This window comes from Phodopus roborovskii, unplaced genomic scaffold, assembly GCF_943737965.1.
Source record: "Phodopus roborovskii unplaced genomic scaffold, PHOROB, whole genome shotgun sequence".
Taxonomy (NCBI): Eukaryota; Metazoa; Chordata; class Mammalia; order Rodentia; family Cricetidae; genus Phodopus; species Phodopus roborovskii.
The window spans coordinates 65,404,444-65,423,688 of NW_026126418.1; the positions used below are offsets into that span (position 1 = coordinate 65,404,444).

General features: G+C 48.9%; 1 protein-coding gene across 1 annotated transcript in view; it reads right to left on the reverse strand.

The window, feature by feature from the left end:
• Window positions 1-359: 359 nt before the first annotated feature.
• Window positions 360-19,245, reverse strand: part of Cacna1b (calcium voltage-gated channel subunit alpha1 B) — a 162,940-nt gene continuing 144,054 nt past the window's right edge. Inside the window, exons 38-47 of the mRNA XM_051184754.1 lie at window positions 15,872-15,968; window positions 13,119-13,227; window positions 8,242-8,349; window positions 7,633-7,745; window positions 6,790-6,917; window positions 4,216-4,351; window positions 3,871-3,987; window positions 1,980-2,184; window positions 1,444-1,688; window positions 360-1,099 (exon numbers count right to left, since the gene is read on the reverse strand). Coding sequence (XP_051040711.1) covers window positions 569-1,099; window positions 1,444-1,688; window positions 1,980-2,184; window positions 3,871-3,987; window positions 4,216-4,351; window positions 6,790-6,917; window positions 7,633-7,745; window positions 8,242-8,349; window positions 13,119-13,227; window positions 15,872-15,968 — 1,789 coding nt within the window. The 3' untranslated portion in view covers window positions 360-568. The remainder of the gene's footprint in view (window positions 1,100-1,443; window positions 1,689-1,979; window positions 2,185-3,870; window positions 3,988-4,215; window positions 4,352-6,789; window positions 6,918-7,632; window positions 7,746-8,241; window positions 8,350-13,118; window positions 13,228-15,871; window positions 15,969-19,245) is intronic.

Here is a 19,245-nt window from a genome sequence, read left to right on the forward strand (position 1 = left end):
GGTCCCTATTATGATGACAGTATAGGTGAAAGGCAGGGCCTTGAGTGCATCTCTACATACGTGTGCTGTTTGACTCCAAGACCAACAATAGACATGAGGTTACTGACGCTGGCAGGAGCTGCCAAGCCACAGTTGGGCTCCTTTCCTTGCTTTCAGGTACACCCTATCCCCCATGATACATTTGGACAAACAATATTCTCCATGAGACTCAGACCTCCTAAGAAAGTCCCAAGTACCCACCCTGGATGCTGGAGGCCATGACATAGGATTTGGATTTGCTGGGTCCATCTCAACTCAGCTACCTCCTGCTTAGGATCCAACATCTGGCATGGAACCCAGGAAGGCAGTACACAGGAGGGTAGAGAGAACCATATCCCTCTAAGAAGGGCTTTATTAGTCCATCCAGTGTAAAAGGGAGGGAGGGAGGGAAGCAGGAGCCTCCATCACAGAGGCCACGATGAGAGGACCCTCCTCCCAGGGCTGTGGCCCCACAGCCCAGAGTGGATGATAAAACTCATCAACTGGAACCCGCACCCATGGAGCTGGTGCATGGGTAGTCGTGGTGCAGCTAGCACCAGTGGTCCTGGTCTGGGTGGTGGTAGCTGTGCCGCGCCCGGACGCCGGTGCTGAGTCCCAAAGTGCAGTGGTAGCCATTGGGCACACGCCGGAGAGGGTGGGATTGGGAGGTGAGGGAGGACACGTAGGAAGTCCTGGAAGAGCGACCAGAGTTGGTAGCCACTGCCTCTTCAAAGGTAAGTGTATCCTCAGGCAGGGTGTGGGCAGAGGCCTCACTGTCCAGACGCTGCCCTAGGTAAGGGTCAGAGCCAGTGCGAGAGCCAGGTGCTAGAGGTTGGCTCAGGGGCTCTTTCTGGAGCAGGGCATTGTGTTCAGAAAGGCCGCGGCTGAGACGGCCAGGGGAGAAGGCTGGGAGGCCACTCTGACCCCCAGCAAAGTGGACAGGTGAGGAATTGGCGGTCTTGTAGGTGATGCTGGGGCGTGGGGTCAGGGGAGTCTGGGGGAGCTGCCTCCGTCCACCACGGCCTGGGGTGCTAGCACCAGATGTTGACATCAAAGGGCTCCCATTAACAGAACCACTGCCCTACATGAAAAAGGCAACAGCAAATAAAAATAAAAATCACATTAAACAACCCAGCACACAGAAAATACAGGCATCATCATGAAGGGATGCAGGGCGGATGTAAGCCGAACAGAGGGGAAACAGGAAGGAGAGATACATTGATCAAGTGCTAGAAGCCCAGAGTTAGAGAGGAAAATAAAGAGAAGCGGTTAGAAGGAAGTGCTAAGGAGGATTTGGGACAACCAACCTAAGGACACTGTGGCTAGAAAGGCAGGCTTGAGCTTGGGAGCAAAGCAGGGAGGGTAGTCAAAGGTCTGGGAAAAGCCAAGTCAGAACATGTGAGCCATACTGTCTGGCATGGTTACCTGTGGGTGGGGTCCTGGTTCTAGTGCCGCCGCCGTTGGAGATGTGGGGTGGCTACTGAGGGAGGGCTTGAGTTGTGGGGGCTCCCGACTCCCAAAGCGGTCACACGAATAGAAGCGCTGCTTGTCTGAAGAGGACGACGAAGGCTGCCTCCGCTCCTGGGACCTTCCTCGCTCCTGCTTGCGCTCCCGTCGGCAGCCTGTGGATCCTTCTTGTGGCAAGCCAGATCCTGCAGCACTGCTTGGTGCTGGCCAAGGAAAGAGGTTAGCTTAGCTGAGTCCAGAGCAGGGCAGAGACCTCTGGCTCTAAGCCTATATAGTTACATAGTTACCAGGAGCTAAGTGACAGGCTCAGTGCCTGAGGTAGACAATGGCCCTGCCTGGTCCCCAGAACTGGAACTCATACCCCCTTCTGCTGTGGGTAGATTCTGGGATCATATAGAACACCAAAGATGATGGTCCTGCAGGCTGCTAGACCCTATCCCAAATCAGGCTATAGCCACTTATGAGGCTTGGCTTCCCGGACCCTGTACACGCACCACCTTCTGTGTCAACAGACAGGCTGGGCCCCTTTTCCAGGGACCTCTGCTTCTTTTCCCTGCGCCGGTGGCAGCGGTGATGGTGGTGATGTGATGCCTGGCTAGGGGGAGGCCGGTCCAGGACTGTGTTGCAAAGGTGAGTCCCGTGGGGGCGTGGAGCCAGGGTGGAGATGGAGCGCTTCATGGGGCTGGCATCAGGGGCAGGCTGCAAACAAAGGACAAGGGATGAGGAGGCACATGGTCTGAGTCAGTAGGGACAATGAAAGACCAGGAGGAGACAGATTTCCTGGTAGGCAGACTAGGGAGAGGGTCCGTGGCTAAGTAATAAAGATGGTGAACTTCCAAAATGGCCAGTTTTTTCCTGGGGCCTTTTCTCTCCTGCCAGCAGGCCCCTGCTGATGGACTGGCAGAGCAGGATGGATTGGATGTGTTACACACAGTTGTAGGTCAGAGGGAAACTTTTCAGAGACTGAAGCTTCAGCTCTCAAAAGCAGTGTGGATTTATCAGTCTCCCGAATTGCCCTTCTGCTTTGCAGAGGGTCTTTTCCCCCGCATATCATATGTACATGCCTGCTGCACAGAGACACCTCCTCACCCCATAAATGCTTTCCTTCAACTGCTGATTCAGCCTGCAGTTGTCTGTGGTGTTGGAGATTTCTCCACTGCTACCTGGTGTGCCCAAGACCTTTTCCTAGCTTTTAATTCTTTAACTGGCAGTGGAAACGAACCTGATCAAGACCCAGTCAGGTCAGAAGGAGCCACATCTGAGCATCGCTCCAGACAGGCAGCCTGGAAGCAGTGTTGCTTCATGTGAATTCCAATGGCGGGGTCTGAGGAGAGGGGCTGCTGGTTTGAGGAACCCCAGAGTGATTCCTACCTGGCTACAGGGGCTGACTTCTTCTGGTCCATCTGGAAGACTGACTCATATGACCCCCCCAACACATAAACTGCTATGGAGCCTAGCCACAGCCACCTGAATTAAATGCCAGAAGGAAGCCCCTCAGCCTGTGAAACCATGAAGTGGAGCCACAGGACAGAAAACAGCGGAAGGGATGGGATAGGATGTACTGTAGGCTATCACCATGTAGAGACACTGTAAAGGGAAAATATAGCCAGTGGGGAGAAGACAAGAGTGAAAATAAAGGACACATGAAATACCCATGACCACAGCAAGAAGAGGGGACAGAGCTGGGAGGAGAGCCACACAGGCCAGGGCAGGTTCTAAAGACAGATCAACCCGCAGTTCCTTCTTGGCTTCAAAAGTGGGAATGCCACAGATGCTTCTCTGTGACCTTGAGAAAGGGGTTTGCCGATTCTGAGGTCAGGCATCCAGCTCCTAGTTCAATGTGCCTAATGAGAAAAACCTCACAAGAGGCCAGAGAAGGAATAGAGGTTCGGGGACAGGGCAGGAAGGGCCATCCCAGAGCCTCAAACAACAGAAGGGTAGACTGAGGCATGGGGGTATCACTTCATAGACTGTAGTATCTGTTCTAGTGCTAGAATAGATACTAGAGAAGATAGACAACAGAGCTGGAGACAGCAGAGCTGAGGAGTGTGGGAGATCGAGGAAGAACACCTAGGAGATAGCAAAGTCTTGGGGACAAGAACTAGGAGACATTAGAATTAGGAGGACCAGAGCTGGGATGAAGACACGAAAACAGTAGATGCAGAACTCAGAGATTCATGCCTTTCTCTAGCGATGAGACTGCCCTGGGGAGGCAGGCGCCATGTCCCACTAGAGAAGGAGGTGTCCTAAGTTGTACAGGCAGGTGACTCCAGGCTGCCACCTACTTCTCAATTCCCAGTCTCCTCTCATGGTGTACATCACCAAGAGCCTTCCTTCATTGACATCCCACCCTCCCACAGCTCAGACCCTTCCAAGACAACACACCTGTGTTTCTGCCGCCAGGCGTGGCATAGAGGCAGCTCGGCCTTGGCTCTCCAGCCCAGGCTGGGGATCCCCATCAGGTCCTCTCAATGTCATGTTCTGCATCTGGACATCCACAGCCTGGAAGAGAGCAGCCTCCTCAGTTACACGTCACAGAGCTATCTGGCCCCACTCATTCCCATCTCACTTGCTCTAATCCCTGACCCCTGTCTGCCACCTCCCATACCAGTTGGCCCAATCCCCACCTCACAACTCTCATTCCCATTCACACACCCCCACTTTACATTCTCCTCATCTGACTTACACTCCCTGCCCTGATCTCTCACAACCCCTCCAGGGAGGGCTCACCAGTTTTCCTGGTTGCCCCACAGGGATCTCTGCAGAATGGCCACGCTCTAGTGGTGCTCTGGCCTCATAAAGTGCATCCTGGGTCCTCTGTGTGCCCCAGGACAGTGACTCCTTGATGCCGCTTTCCTGGGTTTGTCTGGAAAGAGAAATGTTCTGAGGGGTTAGAGACCCATGGCTGCAGAGCACTGCTATTGCTAGGAATCTCCACCAGCCATAGCCTTGGCAACCCAACACAGAGGCTCCAACATAGCCTGCAAACCTAGATACATCACAGAGCATGGACTCTAGATGCTTCCTGAGGGCAGAGGACTGAGACATTCTGAGGAAAGTCAGGTCCATCATTCCTGGCCTGGGGAAAAGCAACAAGTTCTCTAACCCTGGCACTGGTTCCTTTGTGATATGGGCATCAGACATCTGCCACAGACCACAGTGGGAAGGGACATGGCCACACAGTGACTATGTGGGAAAGCTTGGGTAAATAGCCAGCAGCTAAAGGAATTCCAGAATCCTTCGTGGGCTTCCCTCAGAAGTTCATCGCTGGTGGCTCTCCCTCACATCCACCTCTCCATCACAAAGGACACACTGAGCATTCCATCAGCCTCTTAGTTATCAATTATATGTGTCCTCTGCACCTGCCCCTCACCCTGCCTGTTCTTTGGGGTGCCTGGGGTGTTCATATTCAGGGCTAGACTCCCACACAGCACCGATTCTTCCTATGCAATGACAGGTTGAGCACAGTCAGTTTAGCACACTCGGCGGAGGGCCAGATCTGTCCTTGTCGGGAATTTTTTTTTTTTTTTTTAAACAAGAATCAAACATTGTCCTCTGGGAGTATCGCAGGCCATCTCACCTCAATGACTCTAAAAGTAACCCCAGAAAAAGAGGGGGGCCAGGCTAAACCCTGGAGCACTGCCAGTCCTGAGGTCACAGCACAGCTCAGACCCTCGGTTGCTGGGACAGTGGACAGGGTGTTCTCTGACTACAGTGGTTTGAATGAAAATGGTCCCTACAGATTCAAAGGGAGTGGCATTATTGGAGGTGTGATTTGGAGGGTGGAATTTGAGGTTTCAGAAACCCAAGCCAGGCCTAGTGTCACTCTCTCTCTCTTCCAGCTGCCTGCTGATCCAGATGTAGAACTCTCAGCTACTCCTCCAGCACCATGTCTGCCTGCATGCTGCCATGCTCCTTGCCATGACAATAATGGACTAAACCTCTGAACCTGTAAGAAGATGGCTCCAATGAAATGTATTCCTTTATAAGAGTTGCTGTGGTCATGGTATCTCTTCACAGCAATAGAAACCCTAACCAAAATACTGATCTTGAATGAAAGTTCTAATTGCTTTATGCAGAGATTATAATCATCAAAGCACTGGAAGTTTATTTTCCTCCTGGAAGCCTGGATCAAATCAAATTAAATCAAATCAAAGACACCTCACATTTTATAGGATACAGTCACATGTATACCCCCTCTCATATACACATCTGTAAGTCCTGTATATCCAAGTACACATTCCTTCTCACACACTCTTAAACACACGCTCCGAGTATATTTTAAATACGGAAGAGGGATCCTAGGGAAAAGCATATAAGTAAGGGTGTTTGCAGGGCTCTGTGTTGCAGGTCCCAGGATGGACTTCCTCAACTTAGGGCCGATTCCAATAGCACTTGCAGGCATGGTTCCCCTCTGCAATGTCTACTTCCCACAACATAAACTTGGGCCTCACTATGTGATCCTGGTAGGGGTATTGCTGGTGAGACAGAAACAGAGGTCCATGCATCTTCGTCTCTTGCCATTTTCAGGGCCAACATGAGGTGGTGGATCCCACAGAGTCAACACATAAGGAAAGATCAATATACCTGGAAGCCAGCTATCTAGGAAAGCTGAGAGAACATGGCTTTCAGTGTGTAAAAAGTCCCGCCCAGAGCTTGTCCACAGCCTTTGGTGTGAGAAAGGTGATCCTTGATTTATAACTCTGAATTTGATATCAAGAAACACTGTCCAAGAGTAAACTCAAACAACAGAACCTGACCAATTTGCCTATGAAATGCAACAGCCTCAGAAATCAAAGCCCAAATGACAAACTGGGAAAATGGTTCAGAGGAGCCAGAAATATCAGAATTATATGTATTTGAGAGCTCAAGGTAGAAACAATTTCTTAACAGTCCACAGGCATTAGAAGCCAGTGACTGCAGAACCTAAGAGACCGGTATTTGTAGTGGCTGTCACCACAGGAGTAGCCCAGCCATCTACCCAAGCTCCATGTTGTCTACCTAAAGCTATTCATCTAACCTCAAAATCTACCACAGAAACAGGCAGATGGAAAACCACTAGCACCCGCAATCTTTACCATGGGAAGAGGCTCATCCCTGGTAGTGGGATGGGTCCTGGGACCTCCTATCCTCAGAGGACTGTTCAGGTTGTGAATGAGCCCCTTGGGTGTTTCAGGAGGTGAGTTAGAGGCCAAAGGGCATTGAAAACCAGCTAGGGCATGATCACAGATACCTTTCTGAACACTGCTAGTGGTGAGGTCTCCCCACCAATCATGAGTCCCACCCACCCCCACCAGCACTCACATGGCACCACCATTGCTTAGGGAAGTGGCACTCTTCTGTCGAAGGAAAACCCGAGCTCCTCGAAGCACAGCGGGTTGGGTCTGCTCCAGGGTGGCCTTCAGAGGGTGGAACAGGGACACAGGACCCATCTACAAAAGAGAACATGGAAGAGGAGAGTCCTGTGCCTGGGGACCTCACACAGGAACAGGATGTAACAGAGTCCAGTCTGTTCAGGACAGCATGGGGGTCCTTATTCTTCAGCATAGAACTTTTTGCTTCCCAAGAGGAATATGCAAACAGAACAAGGCAGGCTGGAAGACACTTCTAGAACTGCCTCAGTTTCCCCATAAGTGACTTCAGGAAAACAAGTCACTTAACCCACAGCTTCAGTTTCCCTACCTGCACAACTGGGGGCTGGTCATATTACAGAATTGTTTGTCTCACCCTATGTTTACAGTGACTGCCACCTGGGGTTCCAGGCTGAGGAGACTGCAGGAATGACACTAGGCATTTCCTACCTACGGTCAGGTAAACATCACTAAACATTATGTGTGTCTACAAGATTTTCCAAACCTCCAGAACCTCCATGTGGTAGCTACTGAGGACATGGCTGTAACAGCACCAAGAAGATGTACCCTAAACTTCCCACACAACCATGAGCAGAGCCAACAGCAACCCTGGGCTATGGACATGGATCTCTTTGGTCTACACCTGAGTGTTTACACAACAGTTTCTCTTTCCATCCTCTAAAAGTCTTCCTCTGACACTTCACCTCCTCCTCTGTCTACTACAGAGAATGTGATACTGCCAAGAGCTTCTGTCCTCACCCTTGAATGTTCAGCAGTAGGTCTCCCACAACTGTACCTGGGACAGGCCTCCGGGAGCTTGGTGAATCTGATCTCGGGTGGTTTTGTTCTGTTTGTAGAAGTCAAATATCATCAGAGCTGCATAAACTTTCCCCACTGTCATCTCATCGGCTGGACAGAGCAGGCAGAGAAGAACCAGAGGCAGAGGTTTGGAGGGAGGACACACAGCACAAAGAAACCACAGGAAACGTTGCTGGGTAAGGAGACAGTGTCTTTCCCTCTTCCCCAATGTGGACTCCAGGAAAGACAGTGAGCTGAGCTGCTCAGATAGGGGCTCAGCCACAGGAGTGAGTACCATGTCTCCTCTAGATACACAGTACATCCCACTCTGAGCAATGCTATCTAGTCCTGTATCCCTTATGTGGTGGGACTGATGCATCCCTACAAGAGGCCCTCAACACTGAGCACCTCCTCTTCCTTGTGCATTTTTTTTCTTTAGTGTTGTGAGGTATATTCTCAGAATAGGAGGACTCCAGATCACCTCTCATGGCTCCTGTGCTAGACAGCATGGCTACAAAGGGAGCCCACTTCTCCAAGACAATATACTCTGTCTATACTCCCACATATCTTGAGATGGGGGAAGAGGTACCTTTCACTCTCCACTTACGTTTGTGGGGTGGTACAAGTAAGTCCAGAGTCTTCTGGGGCAGATTAGCCCACACAGATGATATCTCCTTTCTCAGCTCAGCATCACACTGGTGCTGCTTTGTCCCTGCTGGACCAGGACAAGGGGGAAAGGGAAGTCATCAGGAGCAGCTCTGCAGGCCCCTTATTCAGACAGAGCTGGGAACAGTGTGGAGGCATAGGTAGAAGGATGATAGGGTGGAGATGGGCTAAAAGGAAGATACACAAAGACACATTGACCTGCAGGATAGATTTTCATGCAAGGTAATCCTGGAGATGTGTGTGTGTGTGTGTGTGTGTGTGTGTGTGTGTGTGTGTGTGTATGTGTTAGAATCCAGAATCTTGCACATGCTCTATAATAGCATCTTCAATACCTTTTGAAGAGTTAAAGTTTTAATGTTTATGAAGTTTAATTTATCATTTTTTTCTTGTATGGTTCATGCAGTTATTTTATTTATTCATGTATTATGTTGTGTGTATGATTGTAGGGGTGGCCCATGGAGGCCAGAAAGGAGCATTAGATCCTATTTCAAGCCTCCTAATGTAGTGCTAGGATCCAAACTCTGATACTCTGACAGAGGAGGAAGCACACATAACCATCCTTGACTCGTGCATCCTTCTAAAAGAAATCTCCACTTAACGCAGTTGCCAATATATCTTTTTCTTCTAAAAGTTTTTCTTATTTGATCCATTTCAAGTTAAGTTTTATAGGAGGCCAAAATACGTGTTATGTGTTGAAAGGCATACCATTATTCCTGCACAGAAGTCATAAGAACCAGTGATTGTGGAGAAGCTTAAAAGATGGTTATTGTTAAATGTTAAAAGTGCCCTTATGAGAAGATGGCAGGCCCCTTGCCCACTCTTTCACTTTGTGTCCTCAGAAGAAAGGCCTTGAAAGAACACAGCAAGAAGACACCAGAATAAAACTCACCCTACATAGCCTCCAGAACGCTGAGAAATGTATTTCCTGGGCAAGCTACCTAATCTGTGGTATTTTGCACCAGTACTTTGTGATGTTCAAACCTTGACAGAATTTAGACTCCTGTGGTAGACAAACTCTGGGCATGTGTAAGAAGGTGTCTTCAGAGGTTTGACTAGGAGGGATGACATGTTCTAATGTAGGCAGCACCAGTCTTTGGTTTGCACAGAAATGAGAAGTGAGATGAACAGTAGCATTTGTCTCTGCTTCTAGACTAGGGATATAATTTGACCAGCTGCCTCTGGCCCCTCCCACTGCACCTCTGCACCATGGTGGCCTATATCCCCTAGAATGGCTAGCTAAAAATAAACCCTTGCTTTTTGAAGCTTCTATTTGTCAGGTGTTTTGTCACAACATTTAGAAAAGTAATACACATTCTGAACTGATTGTGAATCAAAATCTTTCCTTCTGCAAATGGCTGTCTCTATTTTAAAAACACTGTTATTAGGGACAGCATCTTTTCCATATTGATTGCCTTTGCAACTTTGCTGAAAATCAGTTGACTATATGTGTGTGGATTTCTCTCAGCCACACCTGGACCAACATAACTTCATGGGACGCTACTTGTGAAGGGTGTGTTTCCTAACCTTGCTCTTCTTTCCAAAACTATCATTCAAGTTCTTTTGCATTTCTACATAAATTTTAGAGTTGATCTAACTGTTAAGATTCTGTCTGGATGACAATGATTCTGATGATTAGGATGAGGAGAAGGCTGAGGCATCGTAGCCACAACATATTCTAAACCATGAATATGACAGACTACTCTGATATTTAGTTCTTCTTAGATTCCTCATGAATGCTTAGGAATTCACAGAATAAAGCATGCAGAATACAAAAGCACTTCACAGCTGTGGTGTTATTTTCAAGGAACTCTATTGTTAATTACCAGTATACAGAAACACAGATGCTTTTAATTGCTAGCCTTGTGTACCTGTCAGATTCAGTAACTTCAAAAAGCAGACTGGAAATTTTGCACAGGTAATGATACCAACTCTTGTTCTTTCTTTATTATATTGTTATTATCTTAAATAATTTTTAATTTAATATTTTGATCATATGTTCCCCTTCCCCCAGCCATTTCTTGTTCTTGCTTCCTTCTCTTATCTTATTAGAATGGCTAGGGCCTCAAGTACATTCTTGAAAATTAGCACTAACAGCAGACCATCATGTTAATCCTGACTTTAAGAGAGTTCTTATGTTAAATGTTATAACAGCTGTAATTTTTCATAGATATCCTTTGTCATACATTGCTTGGATATTTCATTTAATTCAAACTCTACATGAAAATGTTCTTAGCATGAATGAAAGTTAGGTTTTGCCAGATGTTCCTTTTCCTATGTGACTGTGGGGATATCATATAGTTTCTATTATTGTTTGATATGGTAAGTTCTACTGATTGGGCTTTAGAACATAGACCAGCCTTGTACTACTGGGATAAACTTAGACAATGGCATCGTTCATCATCTTCTTTTATGTGCTGATAGAGTTGATTTGCTAAAATTGCACTGAAGATTTTTACGTCGAGTCAGTTCACTAAAATTATATTGAAGAACTTTACGTCCACATTCATGTTGTTTTATTTCCTGTCATATCTGTTTCTTGTATCAGAATAAAACTACATTTAAAATAGGTGGAGAAATATCCCCTCAAATTCTGTGTCCTGTGAGTCTAGACAGTCTGTATTCACTGGAATGTTTGATAGACTTCATCATTGGTGGTTTGCTATCATTTTTTTCTAAGAAATATAGTATTGCTAAGGTTAGCTCATATTCTATGCATATGTGCACATGTGTGGGGTGCATGAGGCTATGAGGGTGCACATGCACCTGTGCTTGTGTGAGGCAGCTTTTTGTGCATGTGTAGGTGCCAAAGAACAACCCTGGGTGTCACCTTCAAGAAAGCCATCTACCCTCTTATTTTCTTTCTTTCTTCTTTTGAGGCAGGGTTTCTCTGTGTAGCCCTGGCTGATTTGGAACTGGCTCTGTAGACCAGGCTGGCCTCAAACTCACAGAGATCTGCCTGCCTCTGCATCCCAAGTGCTGAGATTAAAGGTATGCGCTAACACAGCCCCGCTACCATCTACCCTCTTTAAAACAGTCTCACTGTGAGCCTGAAGCTCACAAATTAAGTTGGGCCAGAAACTCCAAGAAATCCTGTTCCCACACCCCTAGTGCTAGAATTACAAGCACACACCACCATGCCAAGCATTTTTATGTGGATCCTGGACTTATCAAATGAGTCATTCATTCCCTTAGCCCTAAGTTTATCTATTCTTGAATGAACTTGGTAGTTTATATTCATCAAAGAACTCACACACTTCCCCTAAGATGTTGCACTCACTGACATGATGCTCACCATTGCCATCCTTTACTGTTACAGTAGCTGTGACAATGCACCTCTTCTGCTCTTTACTTTTGTTGCCTGCATCTTCTTTCTTCTTCATTGGTCTAGCTGGAGATTTACCTCTATTCTTGCTCTGATTTTAACCGGACCACCCTGGCCATTAAGATGAAGGCAGACTGAGAGCAAGGGCAGCTGCAGGGTAGCTGGAGACTACAGTAGCTATGCCACAAAAGCAGAGAGTGGGCCTAGGCAGAGAGGTGACTACATGCTGGGTGCATTTTAAAGTCAGCATGGAGACAGAAATCAGACATGAGTTGGGAATGATAGAATAAGGGCAACTCCAAGGTTTTGGTCAGGGAACAAAGATCAGAGTTCTCAATGGTGGCGCCATAGAAGGACATGGATCACCTAGAACTGAGGTGTAGACAAGTCAGCAGGAAGATTCCTGCAGAGTCTCTGAGGGAATATGGAGTAACGTATGCTATTTTTGTCTAGACTGATTAGAATTCAATATATGCACAAGGAATGGGCAAGGTGGCAACAGCAAGAAGGGTACTCTGAGGCAAACCCACAACTGAGAAGAGGGGAGGGCCAGAGAAGCCAAAAAGTGACACAGGAAGTAAAATCTGAGGAAGCCTACAGAGAGGGCAAAGTCTGAGAACTACCTAACTGAAAACTGCCAGAGACTAATTCCACAAGTAGCTGGTTCCTTTGAAGGAAGAAAAAGAAGAACATGGGCGCGAGAGAGGTGGCTCAGAGGTTAAGAGCACTGGCTATTCTTCCAGAGGACCTGAGTTCAGTTCTCAGCAAGCACATGGTTGCTCACAACCATCTGTAATGAGATCTGGTGCCCTTTTCTGGTGTGTAGATGGTACATGCAGGCAAAATATTGTATAGGAAAATAAATAAATAAATAAATCTAATTTTAAAAAGAGGCTCACCAATGGAGGAGGAAGAGATAAACCTTTTTAAAGAAAGGAATGATACATCGTGTGTTCACAAACTGACACAAATAACCCCAAACAGAGAAAAACCAATAAAGCCAAGAAGCAGAGGATGAAACTATGGGTAACATCCTTAGGGAGATGTTGGGAAAAGATGGGACCTGGTATAGAAAGGGGGCTGGCCTCCACTCCTCACAACAGAAGTAGCTAAGCTGTATGGCACAGATGATGGAGAGCAAGGGGGTACAGAGTCCTTATAGTAGAAGGGAAGGGAAAGGAAGGAGAAGATGGAACATGCTCCCTGTTACATGATTGGGGCAGGCTATCACTGCAGGATGGGATGACCTAGAACAAGGGATTGCCTTTCACTGTGCTGGTTTCCTCCCTGTGAGGTCATTTTACTGCTAATGCAACCATCAGAGTAACAATCAGTGCCTATAGAGCAGGTAAATCTATCCAGAGCCCATCCTTTTATCCTCCTTATTTGAGAGAGAGTGGGTTGTTTGTTTTGAAACAGGAAGTCATAACTAGTTACCCAAGGCTGTAAGGATTGGCTGGCCAGTGCCCTCCCTTTCCCAAGGCCACTTGACTCACCTGGGGCAAGCTTGATCTCCAGTGCTGTCCGGATGAGGGCCATCAGTGTGGAGGTAAAGTGCACCGTCATGTCCTCATTGGATATGGGCATGTTCATGCGAACCAGGCGCTGGGGATGAGTAGGGGCAGATCAGGGCCAAGCATGTCAGGGTCACTCCCACCCTACAATTAGTGTCTGGGCTCTGGAGCTTGGCTTGGCTTCCTGAGAGTGGTCCTGGCAGGTGCCTGGTCCAAGAAGGCTGGGTTGGTGGAAGTTTTGCCAGCATTCTCTCCTCCCGGACCCCACTCTCATCTGAGCTGAGATTCTCCTGGCTAGAGAAGAGCAGAAATCCAAGTAAAAGCTATAGCAGAGATTGGGCCAGGAATCTGAATCCTGGCCTCTGCCTGTGAATGTCAAGAGGGTGAGGTAGTCTTGGCTGAGAAAGATGGATCCAAGACAGTGCTACTCCCTGAGACATCCTAAAGAATAGATGGGACCCTATCCTATGACTTTGCTTACCTGTCCTCCTCTGTCTGCAACTGGATCATCTAGGCGTGGCAGCCAAAAGGCCTCTCTGAGGTCCAGTCCTGGTGGGACACTCCTCAAGAGAGAGACTTGTTTAACTCAAGTCTTAACCACAATAACAGGAGCTGGGAAGACACACTTGATGGCACTTGAAGTCAGACACTATCATAGGTCAATGCATCAACAAGAGTCTCGGGAGACCTGCTAGAGGCCAGAGCAGAGGGCTGCACAGGGTCTAGGCTTGTTCTGCTCCAATCTCTCTGTGTGGCCAGCTCCCTTCCTTTCTCTGTTTTCAGGGACCAAACACCTCAAAACAAGGACATGTCTGAATCAGTCCTCTGAGGTGACTCAGCAGCTATAAGAGCCTCTGACTCTGAGAACATCTTAGGTCTCAAGGAGGACTCAGGTGCATCTGAGGCATATTCACTTGGCCAAGAGAGCATTACTGTAACCCCCCCCATGTCTTCTATACAGGAGGAAAACTTGAGACAGGAGTTGCTCCCTGGGGCAAGCACCCTTCTTTGGGGGGAGGGTCACACAGTTCAGCCCCTAGTATCTTGCCCCCATGTTCCATATCTTCATTGTGATGGAGGGGGCACAGGGGTACAGAAAACAGGAGGTAGGCTCTTGTCCTATGAATGCTGGCAAAGCCCCACTGGGCACATCCAATTATAGGACCAGGACTTCACATGTCACATGTTACACACCAGGAAAAACCTGCTTCCCAGAGCATGGCAGTCCCTGCAGACCAGCACCGATGGCAGTGTGAGAGGCCAAGGAATTCCTCTTCCAGGGAGGGGAGTTAGGATGGGAATGAGAGAAGAGCAAGCAGACTAGTTCTAAGAGGGGGAGATCTGTCCAGGACACCAAGGGTTGCCCTCATAAGGGCTCCCACTGGTTTGCCCCTCATTATGGAGGGCAAAGAAAAGAACCTCAGAGAAGCAGAGTGGCAAGACCAGGGCAAATAAGCTCCAGAAATTGTACTCCAAGCATCTCTTGGGCCCTCCCCATCTTGCCCCAAGCCATCTGCAGCCTACCCTGAAGCCTCCCTTGGCCTGGTCATACCCTGAACCTCAGGATCCTTAGGCATGGCTAGAAAGGGCAACACAACCCTTCCTGCCTGCCTCTGCCTGACTGGGTGTCATGGGAACAGAGCTCTCCCTCCTGTGGATAGAGACATGCATGCATGCAGGGCCTCTGCGGTTTCAACACACATGCTAGTTGGGGGCAGATAAAGGCAGGAAGAACCCAGAGGCATCTGTGAGTGGTGGGAGAGCTGTTTGGTTCCCACAGACTACACTGAATGACGTGGCAGACAAAAACCTAGAACAGGGTACAGAGACGGAATATGGACAGAGGACAGTGAATCAAAGAGGGAGGAGGCTCTGGCAGAAAGCGCTCAGACAGAGGCAAACACAGTTGGCACTGTTTAATGGGCAGCAGTAGGGGCTGGGGATGCTGAAGGGCACTGCAGGTGGAAGAAGCTTGTGACTGGGCCAGGAAGGAGGCCTGAAGGTGTCCTTGTTCATGACCTTCCTCATGACACACTTATTTGTGACTCCTGAATTCCCGAAGCTAGGACCCTCACCCAAGGGTGTCTGAACACCCATTCCTTTTCAACATCAAGGCACCCTTCCCACTGGGGGACCTTAGTAAAGCCCTTGGGGACTACAACTGTCATAAATACCTACAAGGCTGAGCTTGGTAGGGGTAGAAGGGCAGGGGAAGAGGTAGGCGGCCTAGGCTACACTGGCCTAGTATATTCCCCAAGGCCAGACTCTGTAGACTTGATGACCACCCATGATAGGAGCACAGGGGACAGGGCAGCCTGGCAGCCCCAAATCCAGAATAAAGCACCCTCTGTCCAAAACAACATTGTTTTGTTTGTCTTCTCATTCTTGGGAAGGCAAGGAAAGGGAAGGAAAAAGATCAGGGGTTGGATGGAGTTGACTCTGGCTCCATTGTCCTGAGCTTCTCAAGAATGTCAGTAGTGGGGAGGCTGGATGGGGTTTAGGGGTTAGTGCAGAGGCATGTCCCTCCGTCTATCTGGGATGGGATAAAGGGTTTCAGGGTGGTTATAGGGTGCAGCGGGAAGGCAGCCAAGTACAGCCACACAGCCAGACAAATCCTGAGAAAGCAGGTGAGAGCCCATGAGTGCTCTGGGGGCTGAGCAAGGCCCAGGTGGGCCCAGCCAAGCACAGATGGCTCCTGGGTTGGGTTGCAGGGTCAGTGCAGGGGCAAGGTCTACCTTGTATGCAACTCGAGCCGGGCATTTCTTCCCCAACCCCAGAGGTGGGGACATGTGTTTCAGCATCTCAAACATGTCATTGTAACTGATGCGCCCACTGGAAACCCGTTCCAGAGGCCAGGCATAGTGGGGTTGTCCACAGGAGAGCACACGGCAGGAGGGGTAGAGCAGGGAGCGGGCAGGGGAGGAAGCAGACAAGAAAACAGATTCAGTTAACCAAGGTGTCGGGTGAATGCCCCAAATCAAAACAAGTAAAATGAGGGAATCTCTGCTTGACTTGACCCTTGCTTGCCCCCACCCCCAGCCTCACCTCCTCATAGCAGCCCAATGCAGGGCAGCGGGCAGGGGTGACGTCTGAGCTAATGAACATGGAGGGGTGAGGAAGGGCTGCATCGGGGCGGCTTTGGGTTATAAATCTCTGACTTCACTCTTTTAGAACTGTAGACCAGGCCGAATCAGAAAGAGTTGTTTCACCATGCAGGAAGCACTGGCCAAGATGTGTAGAGATGGGGTTGCTGCTGCTGCAAACCACAACAGCAATGCCTGCCTCAGCAGCCAGGTTACATTTGCTTCCAAATAAGGCCAGAGGCAAAAGTGGAGAAAGATCTACCATGGACTAGAAAACTAGAGAAGGAGCCCCAAAGCTCTTAGGGAACTAAACTTAATGACAGGGCAAGTCAGCTCCAAGCCCAGAGACGCCCGAGGCCAGCCCAGGGCAGGGCTGCTGCTGAGGTCAAGGGCTGGATGGGAAGGAGACTGCAGGAAGGGAGGCGCTGAGGAAGCTGTGGCCCGGTGCCACTGGTGCCTCTGACAGTACAGGTTGGGACCGACAGGTCGGGTGTGGCCCCTTGTGGGACCTAGAACCCAAGGCTGGGGACTCAGGGGAGCATCTTGGGGCTGGTGAAGCATCTTCCCAAGTCGAGAGGCTGGGGCTTCCCTCTACCCCAGAGCACCTGCCTGTGGGCTTGGGGTCTCAGAGACACAGCAGAGTCCAGCCTTTCTCCAGAGGGCAGATCTGCCCAGACCCTGCCCTCCGCTCACACTTCCAGGCCAGGGGTTTTCTCCCTGAGCTGAGCACATCAGTCCAGAAGCGACGCAGGAGGGCTCCTCCTTCTTGTCCCCACTCTCCCCTCCCCTGGGGACTCAAAAGCCTGTTCTGGCCCACAGGGACAACTGCTCCTTGTTTATTTGCACCCACATTCATACTTCTCCTCTGGGCTCTCAGCCTCTGGCCTGTCTGACCATCAGCCCATTCATAGGAGCCTGCAGGAGTGCTGGGTGTGATGGATGTTTCCTTGACAAAGGCAGGGCCTGTCTCACCCACACACACCCCTCAGCCCCACTCCCCACACCCAGACAGCGGGTCCTGGCAGACTCAGCCTAGCCAGGTTAGAATACTCCTTGGGCACTGTCTTGAAGGCTGCCTGCCTCCAGCCAGCTGGAGGGGTTGGGGGAGATAAGACAGGGAACCAAAGTATCCAGGATGCTGGAATGCAGGGCAGGGCAGGACAGAGGAAAGAGAAGGTGAGGTGTTGTCATTCCCAAATCAGGCAGGGAGTGTGTGCAGTGTTTGCGATTCGGGCAGGGAAGTATGTCAGATGGAGGCTCTGAAGTTGCAAACCTTGTAGGCCAACCTACGAGGGCAGTTCTTTCCTAAGCCAACGGGTGGCGCAATACAACGCAACAAACTGTACATATCCTTATAATGAATCCGGCAACTGGAAAGGAAATGTCACAGGTTATGGCAACAAGGCATGATGGAGTCCATCCCACCGACCCACCCAGTCTGCAATGGAAGATGAGCTGTGAGGTGGAGGTGAGGGTTACAACTAGACAGTCCTTCCTGGTGGGACCTGGAGTCTAGTGCTCCCCAGAAAGTGTCAACCCCAAGATAACCCCTGCATCGAAGGAAGCCATGAAACACTCAGAACAATGTTCTGTCTATACCCACAGCCCTCCCTCTGCCATGAGCCCCACCTTACATACTGTGTTATGCCTATCATTGGCCAGTCTCGACAGGACCTGCCCATGTGCTTGCTGTCTGTCTGTTCCCTCAGTTCCTGAATGCCAGAGCCCTGCTTAACATGTCCCCTTCTGACCTTTGTTCTCACTATGATGATGCACCCCACCTATTTCTCGAATGCAGAAATCCTATGCATAAGTTCACATCTAAATGCCTCGTCCCCTTCTCGTTGGACACACTGATGTTCCCCTGGGATTTGGTCAGCACTGTCTCTGCTTTCTCCTATGTTGCTACCCTCTCAGTCCAATCAGTGCCAAGCCATGCGCAATTTACTTCTGGAAAAGAGAAGTTTTACTTGGGCCTCCCACATCTTGCTGAACCCTGGGGACAGTTACAATGGGGGCCTATCCATTAAGCCCATAATATGACAGCACTGGAAAGATTTGGGCATGATGCTGTTAACCCTGCTATTTCTGGAATATTTTCCCAAAACATTCAAAAGCTTTCTACAAAAAAAAAAAAGTTACCCATGTAACATTATTTCACTCTCTTCCAGTTTTTAGCACTCACTCAAGCCTCGTACCATCTGTCTGTACACCTCAGAGTGACCTAGAACTCAGTTCATCTTGCCTCATTTCATACAGCTCAGATGGCACATGTGCTTTCCCTCCTCAAAAACATCCTGGCCTCAAGCTATGGCCACACGACTAACCCATCATATAGCTTTGCTCATGGTTTCACCTTGGGGACCCCAGATCAGGACACAGCAGATGCTTAGGAAATGCTCACTGAACAGACAGATGGGTGGATATGTGACTGTCATTCTCATTTTGAGTCTCAACACTTCAACGCTTAGTGTTGAAGCAATAGACTGAGGCTGGGGAAAGGCAGCCACAGCGACCAAGAGCTCCATGCCTTTCTAGTATCTCACAGCATGTATAAGTTCACACAGTGCACAAATGACACATAAACACCCTAATATGTACATACATGCATGTGATGACTCACATATGCACACAACACATGTACACTTGCCATACATACATAGACATGTTCACATAAACAGTCTGTCACACACGTACACATAAACTCACATGGATGCACAAAACATGCTTGTATACATGCATGTACCTATGTGTACATATTTTGTGTACATGTATAGGACACACAGGCTCATTCACATATACACACATGCATATGCTCACACACATCTATGCTTGTACATACACATACACAAATGCTAAAAAATTGACCGTTTGTATGTGGTTTCAAAGTTTTTCCCAAATAATGAGAAAATCATATGGTCACGTGGGCAATGAAGACAACCACCTGCCAAGTTTGCATTGGCCTTGTCCACTTGTAGGATCCAGCTCTAACCTGTTTGGACGCATTATCAAAACATCCAACTCCT